Genomic DNA, 24,524 nt, shown 5'->3' with positions numbered 1-24,524 from the left:
GTCCACAATTCTGTGTAATAATTTAGAAATTCTTCTAATTTCAATTCGGTGTTTAATTTTATGTTTTCTTTGGTATCTGCATTTAAGTGTTTCAAAATCTTATATACATTTGGTCTTATTTTATATAAATCATGTTCTAAATTAGAAGCAAATTTGTTCCATGATTCTCTATGTCTTTTTCTAACTTCTCTTTTAGCTATGGCTCTTATTCTTTTATATTCTATTTCATCTTCTAATCTTTTACTGCTTAACCATTTGTGATAGGCTTCTTTTTTCTTTTTGATTATTTCTTTGATTGTATCATCCGAGATCTTCAGTTTTTTTGTTTTATTGAATTTTTTGGTCTTTCCTAAGCTTTCATTTGCTGCTGCATTTAGTATGGTTTTAATATTAAGCCATTCTATTTCTATTTCTTCATTTTGTTTTATTTTATCTAGATATTGGTTAATTCTTTGTTCATATAGCCATTGTACATTTGTATCATTCAATAGTCTAGTTTTATAAACAAATGTTTCAATTTTTCTTTCTGTTCTTGTTACTTGTAGCCATATAGGTGGTAATCTTCATTTCATTTTAACAAGGAAGTGGTTACTGCTTATTTCATATCCTCTGCGAACTCTAACATCTAGTGAAAATTTTGATGTCTTTTCATTTAATATAAAATAATCTAATATTGATTTCCATCCTCTTGCTGCCCAAGTATATTTATGTATGTCTTTATGTTTATAGAAGGAATTCATTATTTTTAGGTTATTATAAACTACAAAAGTCAATCAATTTTTTACCATTCTTGTTTAAAGTATGTTCTCCATGTATTCCTATATTATTATTAATTTTCGTGTTTCCAATTGTTGCATTTATGGCTCCAGTTAAAATTACGTAATCATTTTTATTTATTTTATTATATATGTTTTGTAGCTAATTGAGCAACAATCTTATAATATAACTGTGTTAATGACAGGAATGGGCTTTGTCATGGAAATCTTGACGAGGAGAGAACGATTTCGACTTTGTGTTTGTCTGGTTCGACCCATCAAAGGTGTGCGAAGATGTCTACATGTAGAAGGCACTAGAGAAGAATAGAGATCAGCAAGTTGTCCAACTGTGTAATGCAAACTGCAGACAAGAGTATAACGGAAGAACACGCAGGTAAATTTGTGTCTGTACACAAATTCTAGGAATATCAGAAACAAAGGGGCAGAGTTTGTTGCCTTAGTCAATATATTGCCACTTAAGATTGCAGGCATTAGTGAGACCTGGCTATCAGAATCAGACATAGTAACTGATATCGATTGTAAAGGACACACTATTTTTATGAAGGATAGAGAGGATAGGAGAAGAGGGGGGAGGTTGCTGCTAATGATATCAGATGACTTGAATCCAGTTAGAGTTGACATCAATGATTGTAGTAGTACTAAGAACAGTATTTCATGTGACAGTCAGTTTGAAGCCATCTGGTGTGAGGTAGAATCGAACAAGATCGTTTATCTACTGGTTACAGATCTAGTGGATCGGTTGCTAGTGACGAAGAAATGCATCACCAAATAGAAAAGATGAGTGTGAAAAGAGTAATCATAATCGGAGTCTTTAATTATCCAAATATTGACTGGGTTGCAGCAGTGGTGTATTTAGTTGTTTGCCGCCCCTAGGCCCTCAGAAAATGCCGCCTCTCATGACCTGCCTATCGGCTGGTCATGATCCCATCCTCCAGTGACTGAAGTTGCTATAGAATCCCAATTGCTTCACATCACGTAACTTTCTTCTGGTTTGTGTCATTTTCACTTTCGGACAAAGTGGAAATTATTTCCGTCCATCCCTCACGAAGACTCCGACAGGTATCGTCACACGCTGACCAACGAGTAGGCAAAGGACGTTTGATTACTTTTGCAAAAGTTTCCAGATGCTTTCTTAGAACACTCCACTGATGTGTTGAAGATGTGAAAAATACGTACAGTTTCTGAAGAACATCAAAAAATGCAGAAGAGTATGGACAGGATTCGGCAGCGCAAGTACCAATTTGAGAATATCCAGCACACGGTATGAATTCTGCCAATGGATTTATTTCAAGAATTCTTGCTTGCAGTCCTGTGTACTTGCCTGACATGTTACTAGCATTATCGCATGCCTTCCCTCTGCAATTTGCTACATCAATTCCAAGCTCGTTTAGTGAAGTCAACCGCCTGTAACTTACGTTAGGAATGAAACGCAAGAAACGCTCCACAGAAGTTCCATGTTCTTTCACATATCGTACAATGAAGGACAGCTGATCAACATGAGACAAGTCTAGTGTTGAGTCAACACTTATGGAATAGTACTACGCTATTTTAATTTCTTCCACAATAAATTTAATTACTTTCTCGCCCGTTATTTTAATAAATTCGTCATGCGTGGCAAAGGAAAGATAGGAAACGAAACTTTTTCCTTTTTCCCCCCCGATTTTGGCAATGTGCTCAGCAAGAAAGGGATAAGGGATCAAATTCACTAATCACAAGTTACCTACAACAATGCAGTAGCTTTCCGTGCACGTGTCTCGGTCTGTATAGTTATGTAGAATCCGATTACATGCCAAAATGCTTGCAGACTAAACTTACAATGAGGAAAAGAAAAACATTTCTCTACTTGCGAGTAGATGCGGCATATAAGGAGCATGTTATAACTAAAAAATGAGAGCCTGGAAATTTCTGCCGCCCCTCAAAATTTGCCGCTTTAGGCCCTGGCCTATACGGCCTATACCTAAATACGCCACTAGGTAGCAGTAGAATCTCATAAGAAGAATGAAAATGCATTTATTGAGCTGTTGTGGGACAACTTCCTTAAGCAGCATGTGACAGAAGGAAATCGAAGTCAAAGAGTGTTGCATTTGATTATAGTGTCAGAGGGCGTTTCATTTAAAGATGTAACTATTCTGTTTCTGATTGGTGATAATGACCATGCGGAACTCACTTGAGAAGTGACTAAGATTATGAATGTTCCATTCAGAACAAGTTACATGCTGAACTACAAAGCAGGAAATTAGGACCAACTAAGAAGTATACTGAGTTCAGTGGGAAGCATTTCAACAATACTTAAATGATACGATAACAGACGATATCAGATGCGACATAAGGATGATGCGCATTATGAAAGTTTAAGCAGCAGGCTAGAATAGTCACAACTGTTGCACAGAAAGCAAAATCTGAGTAGGAAAAGAAACTGGTTCTGCGTGCTGAAGACAACCCACAAGAATTTTATCGATATGCTGCAAATAAAAGAAAGAATGAGATAATTTTAGAATAACTCTTCAATGTAGATGGCATAAAGGTTACAGATGTAGAAAAAATTGTTCAACTAATGAGTGCCCATTTTTTTAAAAGCTATCAATTTGGCACACGCAACATTGAGTCCACTGATAAGTCTTCACTAAACGAAGAAATTCAGGTGCATGAGGATGAGGTATTAAAGCTGTTACACAAACTGAATAATAATTCAGCAATAGGCACTAATGGAATATCAGCACGTGTGCTAAAAGTTTCCTCATCTAAACTGGCTATTCCTTTGAGCAAGCGATTTAATTTGAATTTCAGAACAGGAAAGATTCTGCAGGAATGGAAAGAACGTATGGTAATTCCATTGCATGAAAATGAATGGCAGTTCAATGTCAGCAAATGTAAAGCCATGCACTTTGGCATGATTAGATATCGAATGTGGGATTATTGGTGGGATTAAGCTCGGAGAAACTGATAAGGCTAGGGATCTTGGAGTGTTAGTAGATAGGAAGTTGAAGTTTAGCGACCATGTGGCAAAGATTGCTAATACAACTGAAAAGATAATTGCAATGTTGAAACGAACTTTCACGTGTAAAGAGAAGGATGTGATTTGGCCTCGTTAAAAGGCCTTGATAAGACCTCACTCGGACTATTGTGTGCAGGTCTGATCTCCTGGTTTGCTTTGTGATTGTGAGATATTGGAGAGAGTGCAAAGGAGAAAGTTAAAAATCATATCAGGATTTTGGAATACTGACTATGAAAACAGATTGAGAATTTGTAGACTGCAAACACTACCAAACAGGAAAAAGAGGGGTGATATTATAGACTTACAAACTTCTGAAAAGGTCATACAGGATTTCAACTGATGGAATTTTTCAATTTATGGAGGGTGGGGAAAGGACAAGAGGGCATCCTTGAAAGCTGAGAATGAATGCTGCTAAAAAGAGGGTGAGGGCCAGATTTTTCTCTCAGAGGGTGATGCGTGATTAAAATGGATTACTGTTGGATGTTGTGAGTGTTAATTAATTCAAGAATAAGTATGATAGCTGGTGCGTGTAGTATGTGTGTCCCTCGATGAGTCCTTCACTCCTTGGAGGTCTCTCTTAATAATAATAAGAAGAAGAATAAATCAGGTAACGCCTTTTACTTCCGTAAAATACTGAGTGGGCAGTTCAATCTCCACTGATAGCCAAACAGAGATAGCTGGCATACGGCTGGCACTAATTAAACGGCACACAGTGAAGAGATAAATCAACAAATGCCGCCATCTCGGGGGTCCCTAATCCTAACACAATATATTTAATGTCTGAAATAGTTTGGGTTCTACGGTCGACTTTCTTGAGCTTACGGTATGAAAAACCTGCTTTCCCGTGCCAGAAATCGATACAGGAATGTTACCGCAGTCATACAGAAAGATCCAAGAAGCTAACGCTAAGGAACCAAATGGAGTACAGAGAAGGAAAGATAAGGACATTTTGGCATTCTAATGTAAAAGTAATAACCGAGAATTCTAAGAGGCTTCAGGAGCTCAATATAGTAGAGTAGTACATGCGCAGACCAGAATGGTCTCGATTTCTATGGACAGGCAACAGAAAATAAGCTTGACATCAATCTTATAAATCAACAGAATTGACTAATCATAAAAAGAACATTATGACTCTTTCGTAACTCATTGAAACTAATTATTCCGGAGTGCTATAACAAAATATGGATGCTAACGCACCTCTGTGAAGAAAAACGAACAAATCAGCAGGAGAGATTTCATATCCCAAAGGTGAAATATGTGGATGAATCTTCAGAGGAGTAAACCTCTATAAACAGCCTGGGCTCAGCTGGCTCCGGCTGTCAGTACCTGGTTAGGGCCCCTACCTAGGGTTACAAGGAAAATGAATGTACGAAGCAGGTAAGCTAAGAAATGCTATCCTGGAAATGAAAAGACTGCAAAGTAGTGGAAGTACTCTGGAAGTAGTGAAAACAACCATCACAATGGAGTTGGAATAATAGTAAACAAAATGTCAATAAGTCACTGTTGAGCTTCATCCCCTACTAAGAGAGGATGATGTTATTAAAACTGAAAGGTCAACCACTAGATGTTAATCTTTTACAGGTGTATGCCCCAATTGATGACAAGAGTGATACCAAGATAGAAGAATTTTATGATCAATTAAAAGAACTAATGGAAAACATAAAAAAACATGATATTAGCATCGTCATGGGTAATTTCAATGCTAAAGTTGGAAAAGGTAGAAGTGGAGATGTAGTTGACGAGCATGGACTGGGAGCAAGAAATGAGAGGGGAGACCATCTTATTCAATTCTGCCAAGAAAAGGAGCTAATAATCACAAACACGTGGTTTAAGCTACCATCCCGAAGGCTGTATACTTGGCGATCACCACAGGATAATAATGGGCATATAGTCAGAAACCAAATTGATTACTTGCTAATTAATCAAGGATTTCGAATTTCTATAAAGAGTACAAAAACCTATTGCAGATATTGCTTCTGATCATAATTTACTGATGGCAGAGTTAAAACTTAGACTGAAAGTTATACTTAAGAAACATCAACAAAAAAGGTTTCATTTAGGAAAATTAAAAAACCCAGAGATAAGAAACAAATTCAGTCAAGATCTAAATCAAGAGCTAGCACTTATCAAGAATGATGACGTCATGCATTTAATATGAGGAATGTCGAATCATGGGACAAATTAAAAAATGTCTTCATAGAGAAATGTACCAATACCCTGTGTCCTGAGAGAGCAGTAAAAAAAAAAAAAGGAAAGATTAGATAACTGACGAAATTCTTTCTCTCATGGATCAACGCAGATCATTTAAAATTCAAAAAAAAAAAATCAGCTAACGCCTTTTTATTCCCGTATACGGGGAGTAGGCGAGGCCATTTAGCCCTATCTAACTTTTTTTGGAGACTGAGTGGGCAGTTCAATCTCCACTGGTACCAATCAGAGATAGATGGCCCAAGGCTATCACTAATTAAGCGGTACACAGTGAAGAGAGATGGCTCAAATGTACCGCCATCTCGTGGTCCCTAACACAATATATTTAATGTCTGAAATAATGTGGGTTCTACGGTCGATTTTCTTGAGTTTACGGGACGAAAAACCCGAGTTTGCGGGAGGAAAAACCCGCTTGCCCGTGCCAGAGATCGACTAACTCGGGAACCGGTCAAAAAAAGGCTTAGAAAAATTTCCTCTAGTCGCCGACTCGACTCGAAACCCAATCTTCCTTCGTGCGGCCAAGCGCCGTGGTGTGCAAACGCCACATCCACTGAGCTACACAGGCTCCATTTAAAATTCATAATCCAACAAAATATAAAGAGATTCAGAAAATTATTAAACGCAAGATCAAAGAAACAATAGAAATCTGGATGAATGAAAAATATAAAGAAATAGAAATTCTACAGGAAAAGCATGACAATTTTAATCTACACAAAAAGCTGAAAGATATCTCAGGTATATTTAAGAAAAAACAACTATGTATCCTTCGAAACAAAAAGGGAAAAATAATATCCAAAAAGGATTACAAAATACAAGAATGGGTGAAATATAAAGAGGAACTCTTTATGATAACAGACAGAACCCAGAAAATACTTGAACAGATTGAAGGGCCATGCGCTCTAAGATCAGAAGTGGATATGCACTGAACTCAGCTAAAAATGGTAAAGCCTTAGCCCCGGTTAGAATACCAGCAGAAATAGTAATGTTATTAGAAGGTGAAAACATTAATATATAAAAAAAAAAAAATCAGCTAACGCCTTTTTATTCCCGTATACGGGAGTAGGCGAGGCCATTTAGCCCTATCTAACTTTTGGAGACTGAGTGGGCAGTTCAATCTCCACTGGTACCAATCGGAGATAGATGGCCCAAGGCTATCACTAATTAAGCGGTACACAGTGAAGAGAGACGGCTCAAATGTGCCGCCATCTCGTGGTCCCTAACCTTAACACAATATATTTAATGTCTGAAAATAATGTGGGTTCTGCGGTCGATTTTCTTGAGTTTACGGGACGAAAAACCAGAGTTTCCGGGAGGAAAAACCCGCTTGCCCGTGCCAGAGATCGACTAACTCGGGAACCGGTCGAAAAAAGGCTTAGAAAAATTTCCTCTAGTCGGCGACTAGATTTGAACCACCAAACCCTTTCTTCGTGCGGTCAAGCGCTGTAGAAAGCAAACGCCACTTCTACTGAGCTACACAGGCTCTATTAACATTAATATATTAGTAAAGCTATTTAATAAGATCTACGATACAGGCATAATCCCTCAAGACTGGTTGCAGTCGACTTTCATCATGCTACCTAAAAAGCAAATGCGAAAACTTGTAAAGACTATAGAATTATCAGCCTAATGAATCATGTTCTCAAAATGTTTCTGAAAATAATTCAAAAAAAGAATATACAGAAAATGTAAAGACACCATCAGCGATACTCAATTCAGCTTTAGAAACGGTTTGGGAAGAAAAGAGACTCTTTTCTGTTCTCAAATCTTATTCCAAAAATGTATTGACCAAAAGAAGGAAGTATTCGTTTGCTTCATCGACTTTGAGAAAGCATTTGATAAAGTCCAACATACTAAAATGATTGCACTATTAAAAAGAATTGGATTAGATGGTAAAGGCATCAGGATCATTGAAAACTTATATTGGAACCAAAAGGCATCTGTTCAAGTTGATGACATTATTACAGACCCCATTAACATCAAACGAGGAGTAAGGCAAGTATGTATGCTGTCACTTCTTTTTAATATATACTCAGAAGCCATATTTCAAAATATCTTAAAAGGAAGAAAGGAAGGGATTAATCTAAATGGTGAAATCATCAGTAACATCCGATATGCTGATGACACAGCTCTCCTGGCTGACAATATATTCAAGATCTTCAAAATCTTCTGGAACTAGTGAATAAAGAGAGTGAAAAATTTGGATTAAAAATAAATATTACCAAAACTAAATTCTCAGTCATGAACAAGAAACCAATTCTAATTCAGCACTTTCTTCAAATGGGAAACAAACAGAAAGAGTAGCAAAGTTTTAAATATCTCGGATGCTGGTTAAATGAAGATTGCAATCCAGAAATGGAAATGGAAGTTAGAATTGAAATGGCAGGAAAAAATTTTCTCTTGATGAAATCAACACTGTGTAACCGCAGTTTAAATTTAGACCTTAAAGTACGCATGGTTAAATGTGATGTATAGTCTGTACAGCTGTACGGTGCAGAAACTTGGACTTTATGATAACATCAATAAAAAGAGTTGAAGCTTTTTAGATGTGGTTACGAAATAATATTAAAAATTCCATGGACAGCAAAATCGTCCCATCCGGAAGTAGTGGAACAAATGGGGAAATCACATGAACTTTTAGATACCATAAAAAGAAGGAAAAACTGCATATCTTGGTCACCTACCTCGAAAAATATAAGATATTTCAATTGATTATAAAAAGGAAGATAAATGGAAGAACAGGACAAGGAAGACGTAGAAAATCTTGGCTGGCAGACATCAGACAGTGGACCGGAATGACCTAGAGAGACTGTTCAGAGTAGCTGAGGATCGCTCAAAATTTGCCTAGGTGGTCGCCGACCTCAGATAGCAGATGGCACTGAAAGAAGAAGAAGGTAAAAAACTATATCACCTTTTTTTCAATCCGAAAGGCGAGTGTAGCCATAGCAATTTCCTGGGGGAATGCTCTGTGCATAAAGTCTAACATTAGTGATGAAGGTGTAATGGTCATGTTGTTTCCCTTGGTGTTACTCCCCTTTCAGTTGTACCACCTGAAAGGATAAATGTTAACAGATATCCATAACTTATTGCTAATGCAATGCATAGAATCCTACACTGGCAGTTTTATTAATTAAATCTGTATCTTTTTCAAAATGAAAATGCATAATGATTACTTTTAATGGTAGTTCGAATGATTTGAGTGAAATGATTTCGAAAAAACTTGATATGTGAAAACCCAACAGGCCAGTTATGTTGAAAGAAGAACGGTTTAAAATACCTAACTCTAACTCAGATCACCGCAAATCGGTGTCGAGTATGACTAAAATAAATAAATAAATAAAAATCCACTAAGACATTTTATTCCTCAAAGGTAGTAGGAATTTCATCCTCCAGTTTAGTCCTGTTTAACTTTTGGAGAGTGAGCTGCACATAAAATAAATAAATCAGAAAAAAATCTGCTAACGCCTTTTTATTCCCATATTGGAAATAGGCGAAATAAATAAATAAACAAATAAAAATAATTAATGCCTTTCATTCCCCTATAGGGAATAGGCAAGGGCGTTTAGTGCTATCTAACTTTTGGAGAGGGTAGTTCAATCTCTACTGGTATCAGAGACAGCTGGTTATAGAATATCAATAATTATATCAAACATCGGGTGAAGAGAGGTGATGGTAAGTGCCTAAATAAATAACTTCAGACTCTTATATGCCGTAGCCAGGAAACTCGTCGAGTGTTATTCCATATACCTGTTTATTGTTTGGAGGAGATCCTGCCACCCCTTCCCAGCGGCGTCCTCAGGAAGAAAGTTAAAAGTTAAGCTCTGCAAGGACTGTCATCACCCCATTTCTTCAAGTTCTCATCATGCTTGTTCCGGCGGTGAAGGAGTTCCAAATGTGAGATACTTTTGTGTGTCAGGTCTGCGATCGAGCATTCTCCACGCAGTAGGCCTTGGCGTGCATCGCACCTCAAAACATCCAGCCGAAGCCAACGTTGCAATACGAACTGAGCACGTCGAAGCATGTTGCCCTGCTGAAGAAGAAAATATGCTCGCCGCTCATGAGATCGAGTTGATGGCTCGAGGAATAAAGAACATCAATAAGGCTTTATTTAAGATGTTCCCATTAAGATTTTTGGGTGCCATCAAGTATCATAGACGAAAATCCAGCTACAAAGCCTTAGTTCAAGGATTTTGGCAGCCCATTCCCCACAGGTAGAGACAGGTAATATCTCCGTATCCTCTGTCCCTGCCTCTCCACTTCCAGCCACCATCCTGCGGTTAGAAAAGAGACTTTGATTCTCAGACTGACATCATCGCTAGACGATCCTCCTCTTCTGGAATATAACCATCAAATTCTTAAATCTCTCATCCAGACTCACCTTCTAGAAATGGATATCACAGATAAATTAAATGACTGCTTCCATGCTGAATTCTCCAAAAACTTGATGCCTTGTCAACATCACCCAACGTCCCATTCTACAATGACTTTGTTAAATAGGAAGCAGAGGAAGAGGGCCTATGCAGCAATGCAGGCCCTCTATAAAAAGAATAGAGGGAAATGTGTCAAGACCATCCTTAACGGTGCTTGTTCCTTCGGATCCTGTTCCTTCGGATGGCTGTGCCAAGAATATATATCTTCTTTCTTCTCTATGATTCCGACGCCGCCTTAAGCCTCTATATATGGCGTCGCTGGACCTCCAAAAGGCCTTTGATAGCATCTCCCTTCCTGCTCTCCTTCACGTGCTTTCTATTGCTGGATGTCCAGAACCCTTTCTTTCCTATGTTATGGAACTATACTTGGGTAGCTCCATCACTATCACTACAGGATCCCATGCGAATTCTATTACTGCAGTGCATGGTGTTCGTCAGGGTGATCCTATATCTTCCCTTTTCTTTAACAGCGTCATAGATGAGTTTCTTCACTCTCTTCCTAGACAAATAGGCTACTCTCTAGGCGCTTCTTCCGTTAATTCTATGGCCTTTGCAGACGATCTTATTCTCATAGCCTCTACTAAGATAGGCTTGCAGAAACTCCTTGACTGGGCTGTTGGCTTTTTCTCTATTCGAGGTCTTTCTATTAATGTAGAGAAGTCCTGCTCTTTAGCTCTTGTCCCCTTCGGTCGTAACAGGAAGCTTAAAGTCGAGACTATAGAGTTTTCCATGCATGGGGCCGTTACATGCTTAGACCATCCTGGAAGAGTGGAGATACCTCGCTATCATGTTCACCCCAAAAGGGAAGGTCTTCTGTTCCTTCTATCCTATATGCTGGGATCCCTTTTCTGAGGAAAGCCTCTCTCAAGCCCCAGCAAAGACTGTTTCTCCTTTCCCATTATCTCCTACCTCGCTTTTACCACAAGTTGCTGCTTGGTAGGACACATATCTCGGTACTGTCCCGAATGGACAGGGCTATGAATTCAGCCGTGAGATCATGGCTCCGATAGCTACCTAACACCCCCCTACTATATATTTCCACGTGAGGGTGAAGGACGGCGGATTCATGGTTCCATCACTTAGATTGCTGATCCCACGCCTGCGGCTGTCCAGAATCGCGAAGTTAGAACTATCTTCATCCCCAATTTGCAGAGTGGCTTTCTATAGTCCATTAATACAAGAACACTTTAGGCAGGCTAAAGGATGGTCCCATTATCAAGGTACCTTAATTGAATCAGCACCTGCAGAACACAAGACATGACTCTTTTTATGGAGCACCATCTATAGAACAGTGCAGCGGAGATGTTCTGTAGATGGTGCTCCTTTAAAAGAGTCATATCTGGAGCCTCCCCAGCATGATTTGGTAAGGGATGGCACTAGCCTACTCCCTGGGTTCGAGTATATTGACATCAGGAAGAGAATCAATGCCCTGCCCACTCCAGCCCTCACAGCTCGATGGGGTAGCGACGACTCAAACTGTACGGCTGGCTACCACTACAGTGAGATATTGTCTCATATAGCCCAGTGTTGCTTCTGCACTCATGGGGTCCATGTGCGGAGGCATGACGCCTAGTCTCCATTCTGAACAACCGCCCAAGGTTTACGAGCGCCACCATCCCATTTACATGGCGTATGGGGCGCAGATAGCTATAAGGACTTAAAACAGATTGGGCTTACGCAGAATATAAGAGTTCTTTTCTTGAGGGCATTACAGGACACACTTGTGACATGGAGTTGCCACCAGGGAATGATTACAATGATAACTAGAACAGGCATAGGGTAAAAGACTTGTAAAGGCTTAGTCCTATATCAAGTTTAGACGAGATGTCTGGATGTGATGTAAGGGTAGTACTGCCCATAACCAGTACAAAGATTAATAAATAAATAAATAAATAGAAATAGAAATTCTGAACACATTTGGCTCATCGTCACCTTATTCTTATAGACTGTGAAAAACTGCTACTATAGAAATCCAGGTGATATATTTATTATATCCACATAAATTAAAAAATTTATTTATGCTACTACTTTCACAGATTCTTTTGCCTTGAGAATTATGTTTTAAACATGTGGTCTGTGTAGCCCTGTTAAACAGGTATATGTATCTTAGTGCTTGACTGCCAGAAGAAAGCTGTTTCGAATTCAAAGCTACTCGACAATTAAAGTAAGTTTTTTTCTGATAATTTCTTTAAACGGCGCTTTCCGAGTTTGCCGACTAACTCTAGAAGTGCCGTTTCATTTTTTTCGCCAGTAAACTGGTATTTTTTGCTGCGGGATTCAAACCCGCAGCCTTTTGGCTGGAGAGCAGATACGCTGACCACTCGGCCAACTAGGCTGCCATATCTTCTTCTTAGCAACCGATAGATTTCAAATTAATGTAATTGCTGATTTGGCTGATGTACTGCGTTTTACAGTATATTCCATCCCAGTAATGGCATTATCAGAGTTCTACAGGTAATAGACCGGAAAAAAAAAAAAAAGGAACCAGTGACAAATTTCGATTGTTATGGCGATGGTCCGCCGTGGGCGTCTAGTAGCCGATATTCGTAGGCGGAGAGAATTTTTTCAATGCTCGGAACTCAACAAGAGGAATTTCATATCATTCGTCCAACAAAAACTGGATCAATTCGCTGTTGGGAAACGATGTCTGAGAGCTCGCTCCAAAATGTCCCGTAAATGTTCTATAGGATTGAAATCCGGTGATTAAGATGGCTATGACAGACATGACACTTCACTCTTATGTTCCTCAGTCCACTCGGTGACCACATTTGAGCAAGGAATGTTAGGGCGAATGTCAGCCGACTTTCAAAATCCTGCGGGCGCAACTCATATGTCAGATTTTTTCGTGTGTTGAAAGGAGTGATCAGAGTCTTGTGTGAGGAAATCCGACCGTGATATCCAACAGTTCCCGGCGCAAAATTATGATGAAATGGGTTCCTCAAGGCCAGGGCTGAATTTTTCACACAATTGCCAAGCAGTAGCCCTTGGTTATGTCATTATTTTTCGCGTGCAGCGTACTAATGCTCGAACATCTCTTTCTTGCAGTAAGTGCTTTCTCTACTATTGCATTTCGCTGATGATGTTTGTCCTGTCGACTGCCATGCTGACATCACCCGAGAGACTGTTCCTCGACTAACTTGTACACTTTCAACTCTTTTGGTCACAGATGCACCTGCCAGCCTGGCTCCAACAATCGTGCCTTTCAAAATCGCTGAGTTCCTTTCTGCATTCCATTCTAACATGCAATAAACTCAGCAGGCCTCTGTTTGCCTTTATCCATACGACCCTAGGAATGTCAGGAGTATAATTGAATATCAACTGCATCCTTGTTTGGTACATTGTAGATGCTGCATTGCAAACTGATAACGGATAGCTCAGTGTTTCCATTACGTGTACATGTGGTTGACTATCACTTAGAGATTAAAGAGATCTTACTTAGAGATCTTACCTTAGAGATCTTACCTTAGAGATCTTACTTAGGGATAAAGATAACGAAGAAAAAAAAATGAAATTTTAGAAAATCTGTGGAACAATTAAAAGGACACTAAATAAAAAAAAAATTAAAAATTAAAAAATACGAGAAACTCAACTAAATTTTTATATAAAGTAACCACTTCCACTCTGTTATATGGTTCAGAAACATGGACTTTTAAAAAGAAAGTGAAAGTAAAATACAAGCTGCAGAGATGAGATTTTTAAGAATAATTAAAGGATACACAAAATTGGGCCATATATGAAATGAAGACATCCGAAAAGAATTATAAAAAAACTCTTTTTCAGATTATCTTGGAAGTAGTGGAATAAGCAATATTTCCGGTTTTTCTTACTATTCGTTCTATAGGCTTACGCTGCATAAAATAGTTCCTTAAATTTTTTACGTTATCACATCGTGTCGTACTGTCTATATAATTATTTTACTACTTTCTTACTTGCCAATACTAGAATTGTATGTTTCATACCATTAAATTGTTACAGGGAACTTATTTTTGAAAAATACAATTATAATATATCACGTGGTCTCCGACAGTGAACTAATATCCCGCTACCTTCGGAAGCGGTACGGCCTCTAGTATATTTTTCTACTTCCAAGATAACCTGAAAAAGAGCATAGGCATTTACAGTGTAAATGGGGAAAAAAAATCAAGGAATATAGAGAAGAAGGGAAAGAACATCTATTTAGGATGGAAAGATATCGGCTACCAAAAGTAGTGGATAGATATAGCCCAAATGGAAAGAGAGAGAGAGAGAGAGAAAAAGAAAAGATCATATCTACGCAGGGGTGTAGCTAAGTGGGGGGGGGGGTGAATCCGCCCCGGGCGGCACTTTGCGTTTAAGAAATCTTGCCATACTCTCTATAGAACAGCAACTGAGTGATGAAATAGACTTCGACAATGTCATCGACGATTTTGTTAACTCAAAAGCAAGGAAAATAACATTTTATAATGTTGAAATTTAAGTTTTACTTCAAAAACTTAAATTCCAACGTAGTGTTTTAATTTATTTTCCTACATGTCGGTTTGACTTTTTGTAGTATTTTTGGTGTGTATTGAGAGGAGCAGAAAACTCAGGGACCTCTCCGGCTGACAAAAGCTCTAGCTGCGTCACTGATAGTACGCCCACAGATACGAGATCCTTCTACACTTCTGCGCATATCAAAAGAAGGAGAATCCATTCCGATAATAGGGTAATCAATCCGTATTGTGGGATGAGTGTTTATTATTACACATCGGAAAATTAACTTCTCTTTTATGATCATTGTAGTTTTTAAAGTGGTAACTATTTTGCTTGTATAACAATTGGAAAATTTTATGTATAAAGCACGTGATTTCGCGTGTTGGTGACCAATTCTACATTGCCTTATTTCTTTCACCACTTCAACATGAACTGGCTCTTCTTGAAAGTCTGCCAACGAGAGCTCTCGCTTCTGTGGTCGGACTATTTAGAGGGGAAGTAATCTGAACGCATTCTCGGCGCTTCCTTCTTTCAACTTCCATACGTAATTATTAGATGGCATGGCAAACACGGTCTTACTTGCCAAAATATCTACAAATGGAAGTTCAAAGAAGCAGCAAGAATGATTATTTCACGCTGTGATTAAGACCTATGGTTTCATACTCATGGAAGAATAAATACGATTTATGATTTTATAAATAAAAGTTCTAAAACCTTTAGAAATAATTATGTTTAATCAACATTGAACAGATTAGTTTACGACACTAATCTGTTCAATATTATGCTTCTATTCTCTAATATCTATTGCGTCTTTTGTAAAAAAAGAAAAGAAAGAAAAAAGGAAAAAAAAACTTTATTGCTTTATAGACTGTGGGCTGTGGTTTATAAACTTTTTTTTTTTAAGAATAGTCCAATGATAAACGAAGCTATAAACCCTCACCAACAATAACTGTGGATGAATGTAAAGGAATTTGTTAGATTGCATGCAGGTTTGGCATAGCTCATATCCAGCAATTGTGAGCATTCATTGTAGCTCTGTTCTAGCGAAAGTCAGCCTCATCTCCTCACAAAAGCATCCAACCCACTCGTGCAAGGAATGTTAAAGCGAATGTCGGCGGACTTTCAAAATCCCGCGGGCGCAATTCCTGGTCAGTTCTTTTCTGAATCTGTAGAAATACAGAATCTTTTGTAGAATTTTCCAGATTGTGTTAGGCACATCTATGCCTGGATTCAGCACGTGCACTGCAAGAACCAACTCTATTATTCATGGCCTGCTCTACAACGGCAATAACTTGTTGTGATGGTTTGCGACCTTTTCCAAGACTAACTGCCAAGGATTTTGTTTCTTCAACACGACTATTCATTTATCGTGGAGCACATGGAGATAGTGGACCTCGTCGACATTTATTCAGGCGACAAAATTCACGGAGTGCAGCAACAGCATTGCAATTGTTTGGGTAGTACAGCTTCACGAAAAAAAGCACGTTGGGGAAAGGTTAGTGTCATCATTGTGGAAAGTATTAACAACCAGAATGAAGGAAAAAATATGTTCTCCTTTTTAATTCCTCCTGCACCTGCCGAGTTGCATAATATACAAATCCCATGCATTCGGTGTTTATAACGCCTCTGGTAGTAAATTTTGGACTTTGGACTTTTCTCTCAGATATCGCTTCTGCATTCCTGCAATCGTATACAATTTGGATCACTGGATTGCGCTTCACAGGTCCTTAAACATGGATGCTTTAATTTTGGTCACCCTGTATATGGAGAGAGTAACCGGAAATCGGTCTATTTATCCAGATTTCCCAGACTGGCTTTCATAACCATAATTTTAGATAATTTGGCTAGTCTTATGCTCAAGTACAATATGCTTGCTTGTAAGTTGTGTGTGGTCTCTTACAGGTTTACCTGGTTACAGAATGAAAAACACGAATTTCCAGGATGGAAAACCCTTACACTTCTTTATGAGATCCGTTATTCAATTTTCAAATGAAAGGCTCTGATAAAAGTTCTTTGCATCCTATACAGGAGTTGAACCAAGGTCTTACCATCCAACTGACTCTAAGATTGTTAAACACAAGTTATAAAAGATATGAAAAATACTTAGGAACAGATTCAAAACCACATTGGTAAAAAATATAATAATATTTTTTTTATCAATGTGGCAGTTAATATAATAAAACATTAGAGTAGTTTTTACAAATTTAATAAACAATGCATGTGTGATCTACACAAGGCATTCCGTCTGTAAAATTTGGAATATATAGAAATGATATATGACATAACTAAAAAAAATCGGAAGTAAAAGGAGTAGGCAGAGCTCTTTTAGAGCTATCTAATTTTTTGAACATCGGTAGTCATCCAGTGTCCATCCTTCACTTATGGTGAGCGAAAGCTATCAATGGATCACAGCAATTCAAGAGAGAGAGAGAGAGAGAGAGAGAGGGATTAGGCGACTGTCGCCATCTCATTTCCCTAAATCCTAACACTCATATTGTCTGTAATACTATGAGTTCAGGGTAGATGTCATGAGAAGCAATGTTAAAATCCAAGTTTCGGGGAGAAAATGCCAAAGATAGACTAACTCGGAAATCGGTCGAAGAGAGGTTTTTTTCTCGATCGGCTACCAAATTTCGCGACTGGAATCGAACTTTAAATTGTCTTTCTTCAGTAGCAAAGCGCTACTGAAGAAAGAATTGAAGACAATTAAATTTAATAACAAAACATTGTAATATGTCGATTTCTCTTATTAAAATCCCTAGAAACTTAAATCATATTCATAGGGGGGAAAATACCTATCTGAAGCAATAAAATATTGAAGTTAATAATTTTAAGTAATATAGGTTAAAAGAAGTTATATTGGAGATTTAAGCAATTCTAAGAAAATAAGCAAATTCTCTTAAGAAAACTGAATATTAAACAATACATTGTGACTAATGACAATCATTGAGAAAAAAAAAAAAAGAGGAGATAAGATAAGAATTACTGTAACAGAAATGAAAGATACAAAATGAACAGCAGGTTATACAATAACAACAAAAAATAATAATAAATAAAGGATAACAAGAGCTAAACTGAACAATGCTAACTAAAATCATTTAAAAAAAAATAGGGAATTGAATAAAAGAAATATCTAGAACGAATCCATAGTATGAAAGAGTATATATATACTCATAAAGATTAATGAAATAGAGATGAAAGGGATTAAGAAAGAGAAGTAGACCCTATCACAGAAAGTTTCTTCACTTGTGCACAAAGTAAAGTATACTTGATATACTCGTATACAAAATACTGAAGTAATGTCCGCAGACTCTGTACCCAAGTAGTCTAATCTTGAAAACACTTGTTGTGCAAATTTTATTTGCTTATGTATGCTTTATTTCCTTATTTGCTCGTACTTGGATAAAGCATTAAACAAGAATATAATTCCTCGTCAAGTATAATTTATTAAGGAGTAGACTAATGAAGCTAAATAGATCAAATCAAGCTGCATTTCCGTCTTTCTGTGCAGTGGTGGCGCAGTTGTATGTGTGTATCTTCCTGTGTTCGTTTTCTTTCTGTATATTGCGTAAGTTAGCTTGCCCAGTTTAGAAATAGTGATTAATAAATAAAAAATGGAAGTGTATTTATTTTTATTGTTACGTGTAAAACGGATTCTAGAATGTAAGTTATTTAAATAAGAAGTAAATTCATCATACAAAAATACGAATGTTAGGGTTCAGAGCTTGGACACCTAGCAGCACTGGTCTGTGCTATTCATTCCCTTGAAAATCTTTGTTTTATGATAGCTTCAGTTTCTTCGGTATCTTCGGTTATCATGAAAGCTTGATTGCCCACCTATTTTTAAAAAGTTAATTAACACTAAACGCGCCACCTATTTGATTGGAAAATAAAAGGCATTATATGATTTATTTTTAATCCACAATTCAGAAAAATCAAATGCGAGTTGAACATTTCAAAAAAAAAAAAAAAAAAAAGAGAGAGAGAGAAAGAAAGAAATTTAGATCTGAAAAAGTTTCTTTGGCCAGTTACTAGAATCGAACCAGAACATGGCTAACTTATACTAACTTATACGGCATCGTGACAAACAACCGCCACACTCCATCGTCGATTTTTCTAAGTTGTGGAGCTTTCCGGGAAGAAAACAAAATCCCATTTACCTGCATCAAAGATCGACTAACTCGTGAATCAGATTATAAAACTTATAAAATAATATCCTAAAAAAAAAAAAGAAAAAAGAGTTGAATATGTTCCTTTAGTTCTTCCGCAAATAGTATCAAACCAGTCTTTCTTCTGCCCATCTAGCATAGTAGGTCATCACAAGAATATACAAGCACCTTTAATTTTATTTTACTATTTATCAATTTATATTTATAGTTTCATTATACTATCGATTTCATTAATACAAATATAATAGTTTGGCAGGGAAGGGATATATAAGTTACATGATCTTCATAAATTTCTTCAGGCATGTTAATATTGAAATATTCCTATTTTAAGTGACTGGAAAGCAAGGTTCTACTGTTGCATCTAGCCAAACAGAGGCACACCACTTATTAAAAGAAAAAGGCTGATAGAAGTGTTTTCCCATTAATGCTCCAGAAAGGAGATTACCAACATCGCAACAACGAATGAAATTTGATGCTTCAAATGTAGATTGTTTGTCTCCTCCCGATTGTGCATTTAATAGGATATACTACTTGGTTGTTTATTAACATGCACTTTATCACAGAGGTCGATCATCATCGCTCTGTTTCGCTGTTTTCCAGTTTACAATGATTAGTCCCTATTATGCATTTCTAGGTTATCGTATCAGCAGAGGTTTCTAGGACAAATAAACATATTCTCTTTTTCCTCTATTTTCTTTTTAACTTAAAATTCGTATCTTCTCTATGCATAAAGTCAGCCAGAAATTCGAAATACACTTCTCAGGTAGCACATTCCCGGAAAATAATTTTAAAAAGTGTTCTGGATGAAAGAGATAAACGAAGAACATTTTAATTTAGAAACTGAAGCTACTGGTAAATGTAAGTGATGTTTTAAAATTAATTCTCTTTGGCTGCGATATACGAAAAAGTTTGTTGTCTCAGTCAGACTCATAAGGAAGTTGAAAACTCGATATATAGTGAATTTTGTAAATGCAGCAGAAATAAAAACTGATTTTAAACCTTGAAAAATACTCTTATTTCAAAGGACAGCGAAAGTAACTCTGAACGATGTCAATACTCTTTCTTTGAATAGACCTGGATTCGATTCTCGTCGCATTTCGAAAACTCACGTTTTCGAAATGTGAGAAAAGACTGAAGGTAAACGTTAGTGTTCAAGCAAAGAGATCTGATTGTCTGGTGATTTATGTATTACTGATGGTAAAGGTGGGTGAGCTGGTATATCTTGCATTTTCTCGAGTTTACGCGAGAAAAGGCAAGACTGTGTTTTCGTGGCGTTGAACATAACATGGTTATGTTCCTCGCCCAGTTGAAAGATAGTATGAAAATCAATGTTTAAGGCACTAGTTGTAGATGTCCTGTAGCATGAGATGTCAGAGTACTGTATGGTTTGTCAAATGAGTAGGATGAGTGCAGAGTACTGTCGTCTACAAAGCTGTGGATGCGATTAGTGGTTATTGTAAGTAGGTAATTTATGTACAAGAGAAAGAGAGTAAGTGATGGGACAGAGCCTTGAGACACTAAGCATTGGTGGTGAAGCTCGAAGAGAGGGAGCCAGCTACCACGACTTCCAGAGAAACGACCATAGAGAAAGCTGGTTAGCCAATTATAGAGGGACAGGCAGGAGCGCGCCGGCCATATGTGCAATGTGTGCGACGCACACAGGCGCCAGAATAGTAAAGGCACCAAAGAGGAGGAAATACTTTAAACAAAACGTTTTTTTAAACTGTTTTTTTATTGGAGGGGGGGATAGGGGCACCAACTAAAGTTTTGCACACAGGCGCCGGACACTACTGGCACGCCCTTGGTGACAAGGCGACCAAAGGATGGCAATTTGTCAAGCAGGACACAATGACACATATGATCAAAAACTTTGGAAATGTCAAAGGCGACAGCACATGTTTTACCGAACCTTTCCACGGCACTTGTCCAGTGGTGGGTAATGCAAGCTATGAAGTCAACTGTGGATCTTGACTGGCGGAACAGATCAGGCAGAATTGAATATTGACATTGCAATACTACCCAGTGAAGACAGCAAAGAACTTGGAAAAAAAACTGCAAAAAATTGAAATTTGTCAATCGAAATCTGTCTGTTGTGTCCGACACAGATCGAAATCATCCCATTTATTATTGGTGCACTTCGTGCAGTTTGAAAGAAACGATCTAGCTATTTACGAGAATTAGGCATCGACGATCTAAACACTAATGATATGCAATCAAAAGGGAAAAAAATTTTGGCCAGTTCATATTTTATTCTAATTTTAATTTATCCAACAGACGATTCTTAGATTCTTGATTAGAATCTAAATTGAACTGTATCACCTGTTAAATTGTTATTAATATCTCTTGTTTTAACTATGTTTAACTGTGTGAATAAATAATAATAATAATAATGATGATGATGTGTGAGCTATTTCACTTGTCTGTCACAACATTCCTTGCGATCAAGGATGAATACGTTTTACATGTTTTTCTTTTTGATGCTAAATATTTATATAAATCTAATTTTCTTATAGGTATCGAATATCCGAGATGTCTATAACTGTTTCAAGAAGCTTTCGCTTTGCTTATACGGTGCATCAAATGGTTATCACTTTTTTTTTTTTTTCTTTTCCCGACGATATAGCTGTTGAAAGCTAAAGTACAGTTTCCTTGAACGTACTCAACGTCTGCAATAGTGAGAGGTGAAGTCGGGTTACCTACTGATTTCCGAAACGTTAGTGTTAAGTAACATGCTTTTTATTTATGGAACAACGCTATAATACTGATTTAGTATTAACTTGCGATAGGTCTCAGTGATGATAAGTAGCCTTCCGGAACGACTCGACCGTGAGTAGGGAATTGGATGCGATCAGACACTTCCTAAGATCTTTATTTTTCATTCCGTTTGGTGTATAGTTATCAGAACTTCTGGTATATAAAGAAATTTCTCCCTGTCAATGAAATATCTGGTTGTTTATGACTAATAGATCTTAATTCTCTGTTGAATAAATTGAGAGAGAGAGAGAAAGAAAGGAACAGTTTCAACATACCTTGCAGAGCCAAAAGCTCCTAGTGAAGCCACAATAAACAGAAATGCACACCACTTAACTTCCATGTCTTCTCGTGCGGTGACAATGAGGTGAGTGGTGAATACGTATTTGCTGAGAATATAAGTATAAGAGGAGCACTTCCTTTCTTAGAAATCTAGAATTCAGCCGTTTTCTCTTCTGCCCATTGGCTACAGGACTAGTTATCATTTGGTGACCTTTGAAAGTCGGTTAACATCTGACCTTTTAATGAGATGAACTACGATAAGCTGTCTCATCGAATGTTAGCTTGTGACCGATTAAAACGATCATAATTTCTGTGTGTGTGTGTGTGTGTTTGTGTGAACAGGACATAAAATTAACCTTTTGAAATAGTAACGGACCAGCTATAAGAAAATCCCCAATCAGTATTTCCCTTAATATTCATTAAAAACAACTTTAAAAATGCATATCTGGTTGTTAAAAAAAGTATGCGCTTGACGTAGATTGTTTACAACAGAATTATGTAAACAAGGAACATGGTGGTATAAAGTTCTCAGTATATTGAGAAATGTGTTCTCAGATGATCTGGTTTAACGTTCATAAACACGTTCCGAGTATTTACATTGCAATTTACGTCGCATCTGAAAACATGATAAAAATGCTATTACTCAAATTACAGATAATGCATTCGAATAGTTAATTAATAGCAGTGTTGAAAATTCGACATTCAAACGCAACTAATTAATTACAGAAAAGAATGATGAAAAGGTTATCGAAATTAATTCATAATATTAAATAGTTTAGCTTAAATAAATAACATAAAATAAGATAACATAGCATTAAATAGTTCAGTTGTGCGAATTTGACTCTTCTTTTATTAGTATCATTTATTTGCTGGACGAAAAGGCGTCTGTATGCCTGACACAATGCATTTGAATGATTTTGGAGTTAGATGTTTGCAGAAAGTGTTTGTTCGGTGAGAACTTGGAAGTGCAAAATCAGGAAAAGTGTAGATATTTCCAGAGTGGGAGAGAAGACATCAGGTCTGTTTCTATTCACCTGGAATAAAAGTGTGTATGAAGAAATGATCAATGAACTGCCAGATGCAGTCTCTCTTGTTTCGAATTTGAGTAGGTGTGTAATGACATCCCGCAGGGTAATTGTAGGCCCAAGGTTCATATGCATGTACACAGAATGTCAGAAAAATCAGAAATAAAGAAAACGTTTTATGCATCGGTCTGCACGACATCGCTAAAAATGATCGGCCCGGTTGACAGAATATAGTTGCAGAGATAGAATGCAAAGAGTATTGTATTTTCAGAGAAAATGGAGGGATAACAGGCAGGGTATTATTGATAATAGCTATAGAATTTCAACCGATGCGAAAATTATCGTTAAGGAGGATTTTAGGTTTGAGAGAGAGAGAGAGAAGATTGATTTCAGATGATGCATATCTGATGCAAGAGGGACCAACAGGAAAAGAAATTGTTGGTTGCTGCCAGAACCGGCGCTAGGGTCTTTGTCGCCCGCATGCAATTTCCATCTAAGCGCCCCTGTAACGATCCGGGCGTGTGTGGTTCTTTTACGATAATAAAAATTTAATTTTAAATTATTTGAAATTTCTTAAATAAAATTTGACATGACAGCCACACGTTGGTTCGCTAAATGTAACAAACTGGGGGTGTTGACTAGGCAAGATAATCGTTAAAAACCCGAATATTCAAAAAATTCCCAAAAGTTAAAGCAAATTTTGATAAAGCCACTTCACTTTAATCGTTGAATATAATGATACAGGGATTATAGCCTTCTTACCGACCCGAATCGCTAACAAAATTAAAATGAATTTTAATTAAAGTTAAAATTTATTTGAACTAAAGTTTAAAAAATTCTTGCATTTTATAAATGACTAAATTCTTAGTAACTTGTAAAAAATTTTTTAATAATTTTTATAAGTGGAACTACCTTTTAGAAAAATAAAAGAACCTCAAGATAGATGAGAAAATAAGAAAAGAATTCAGAAATAATTACAACATTTAATATAAGTATTCAAAAAATAACATCTTTACAAAATAACAGAAAATAAATTAAATTACATAAATTTACTTAAAATTTTTTAAATTAAAATTTTAGGGTTTTGATTTCATATTCACAAAATTAGAAATAATGGTTGTAACGTCTAATTCCGCACATATATCATTTTCAATAGCTATTAACGCCAAACTAACAAGCCTTTTTTGTGACATGCTTGTTCTTAAGTAGGTTTTAATCAATTTCAACTTGGAAAAGGAACATTCACCGCTCGCTACACTAACAGGTAAGGTTAATAGTATTCTTAAAGCAATTGAAAAGTTAGGGAAAGATAAATTATTGGACACAATAAAATTAAGAATATCGAAAGGGCTTTTGAATATTTAAATTATCCTTCCGAAAAATATCCCGGAAAGCACATAACTCGTCATATAGTCGCATTTTTTTCGTAAATTCACAAT

The 24,524-nt window shown here is 37.0% G+C and overlaps 1 protein-coding gene across 1 annotated transcript in view; it reads right to left on the bottom strand.

Annotated features, from left to right (window-relative positions):
* Positions 1-22,229, bottom strand: part of LOC150101006 (venom factor-like) — a 697,967-nt gene extending 675,738 nt beyond the window's left edge. The window contains exon 1 of the mRNA XM_090401101.1: positions 22,057-22,229. Within this exon, the coding sequence (XP_090257227.1) occupies positions 22,057-22,121 (65 nt within the window). The 5' untranslated portion in view covers positions 22,122-22,229. The remainder of the gene's footprint in view (positions 1-22,056) is intronic.
* Between the last annotated feature and the right edge of the window lie 2,295 nt (positions 22,230-24,524).

The sequence above is a fragment of the Typopeltis vanoorti genome, chromosome 12 (assembly GCF_054136105.1).
Source record: "Typopeltis vanoorti isolate ZY-2024b chromosome 12, IOZ_Tvanoo_1.0, whole genome shotgun sequence".
In the NCBI taxonomy this organism is placed as follows: Eukaryota; Metazoa; Arthropoda; class Arachnida; order Uropygi; family Thelyphonidae; genus Typopeltis; species Typopeltis vanoorti.
The sequence above is the reverse complement of the archived record's forward strand: the minus strand, read 5'-3'. Positions and strand labels throughout refer to the sequence as shown.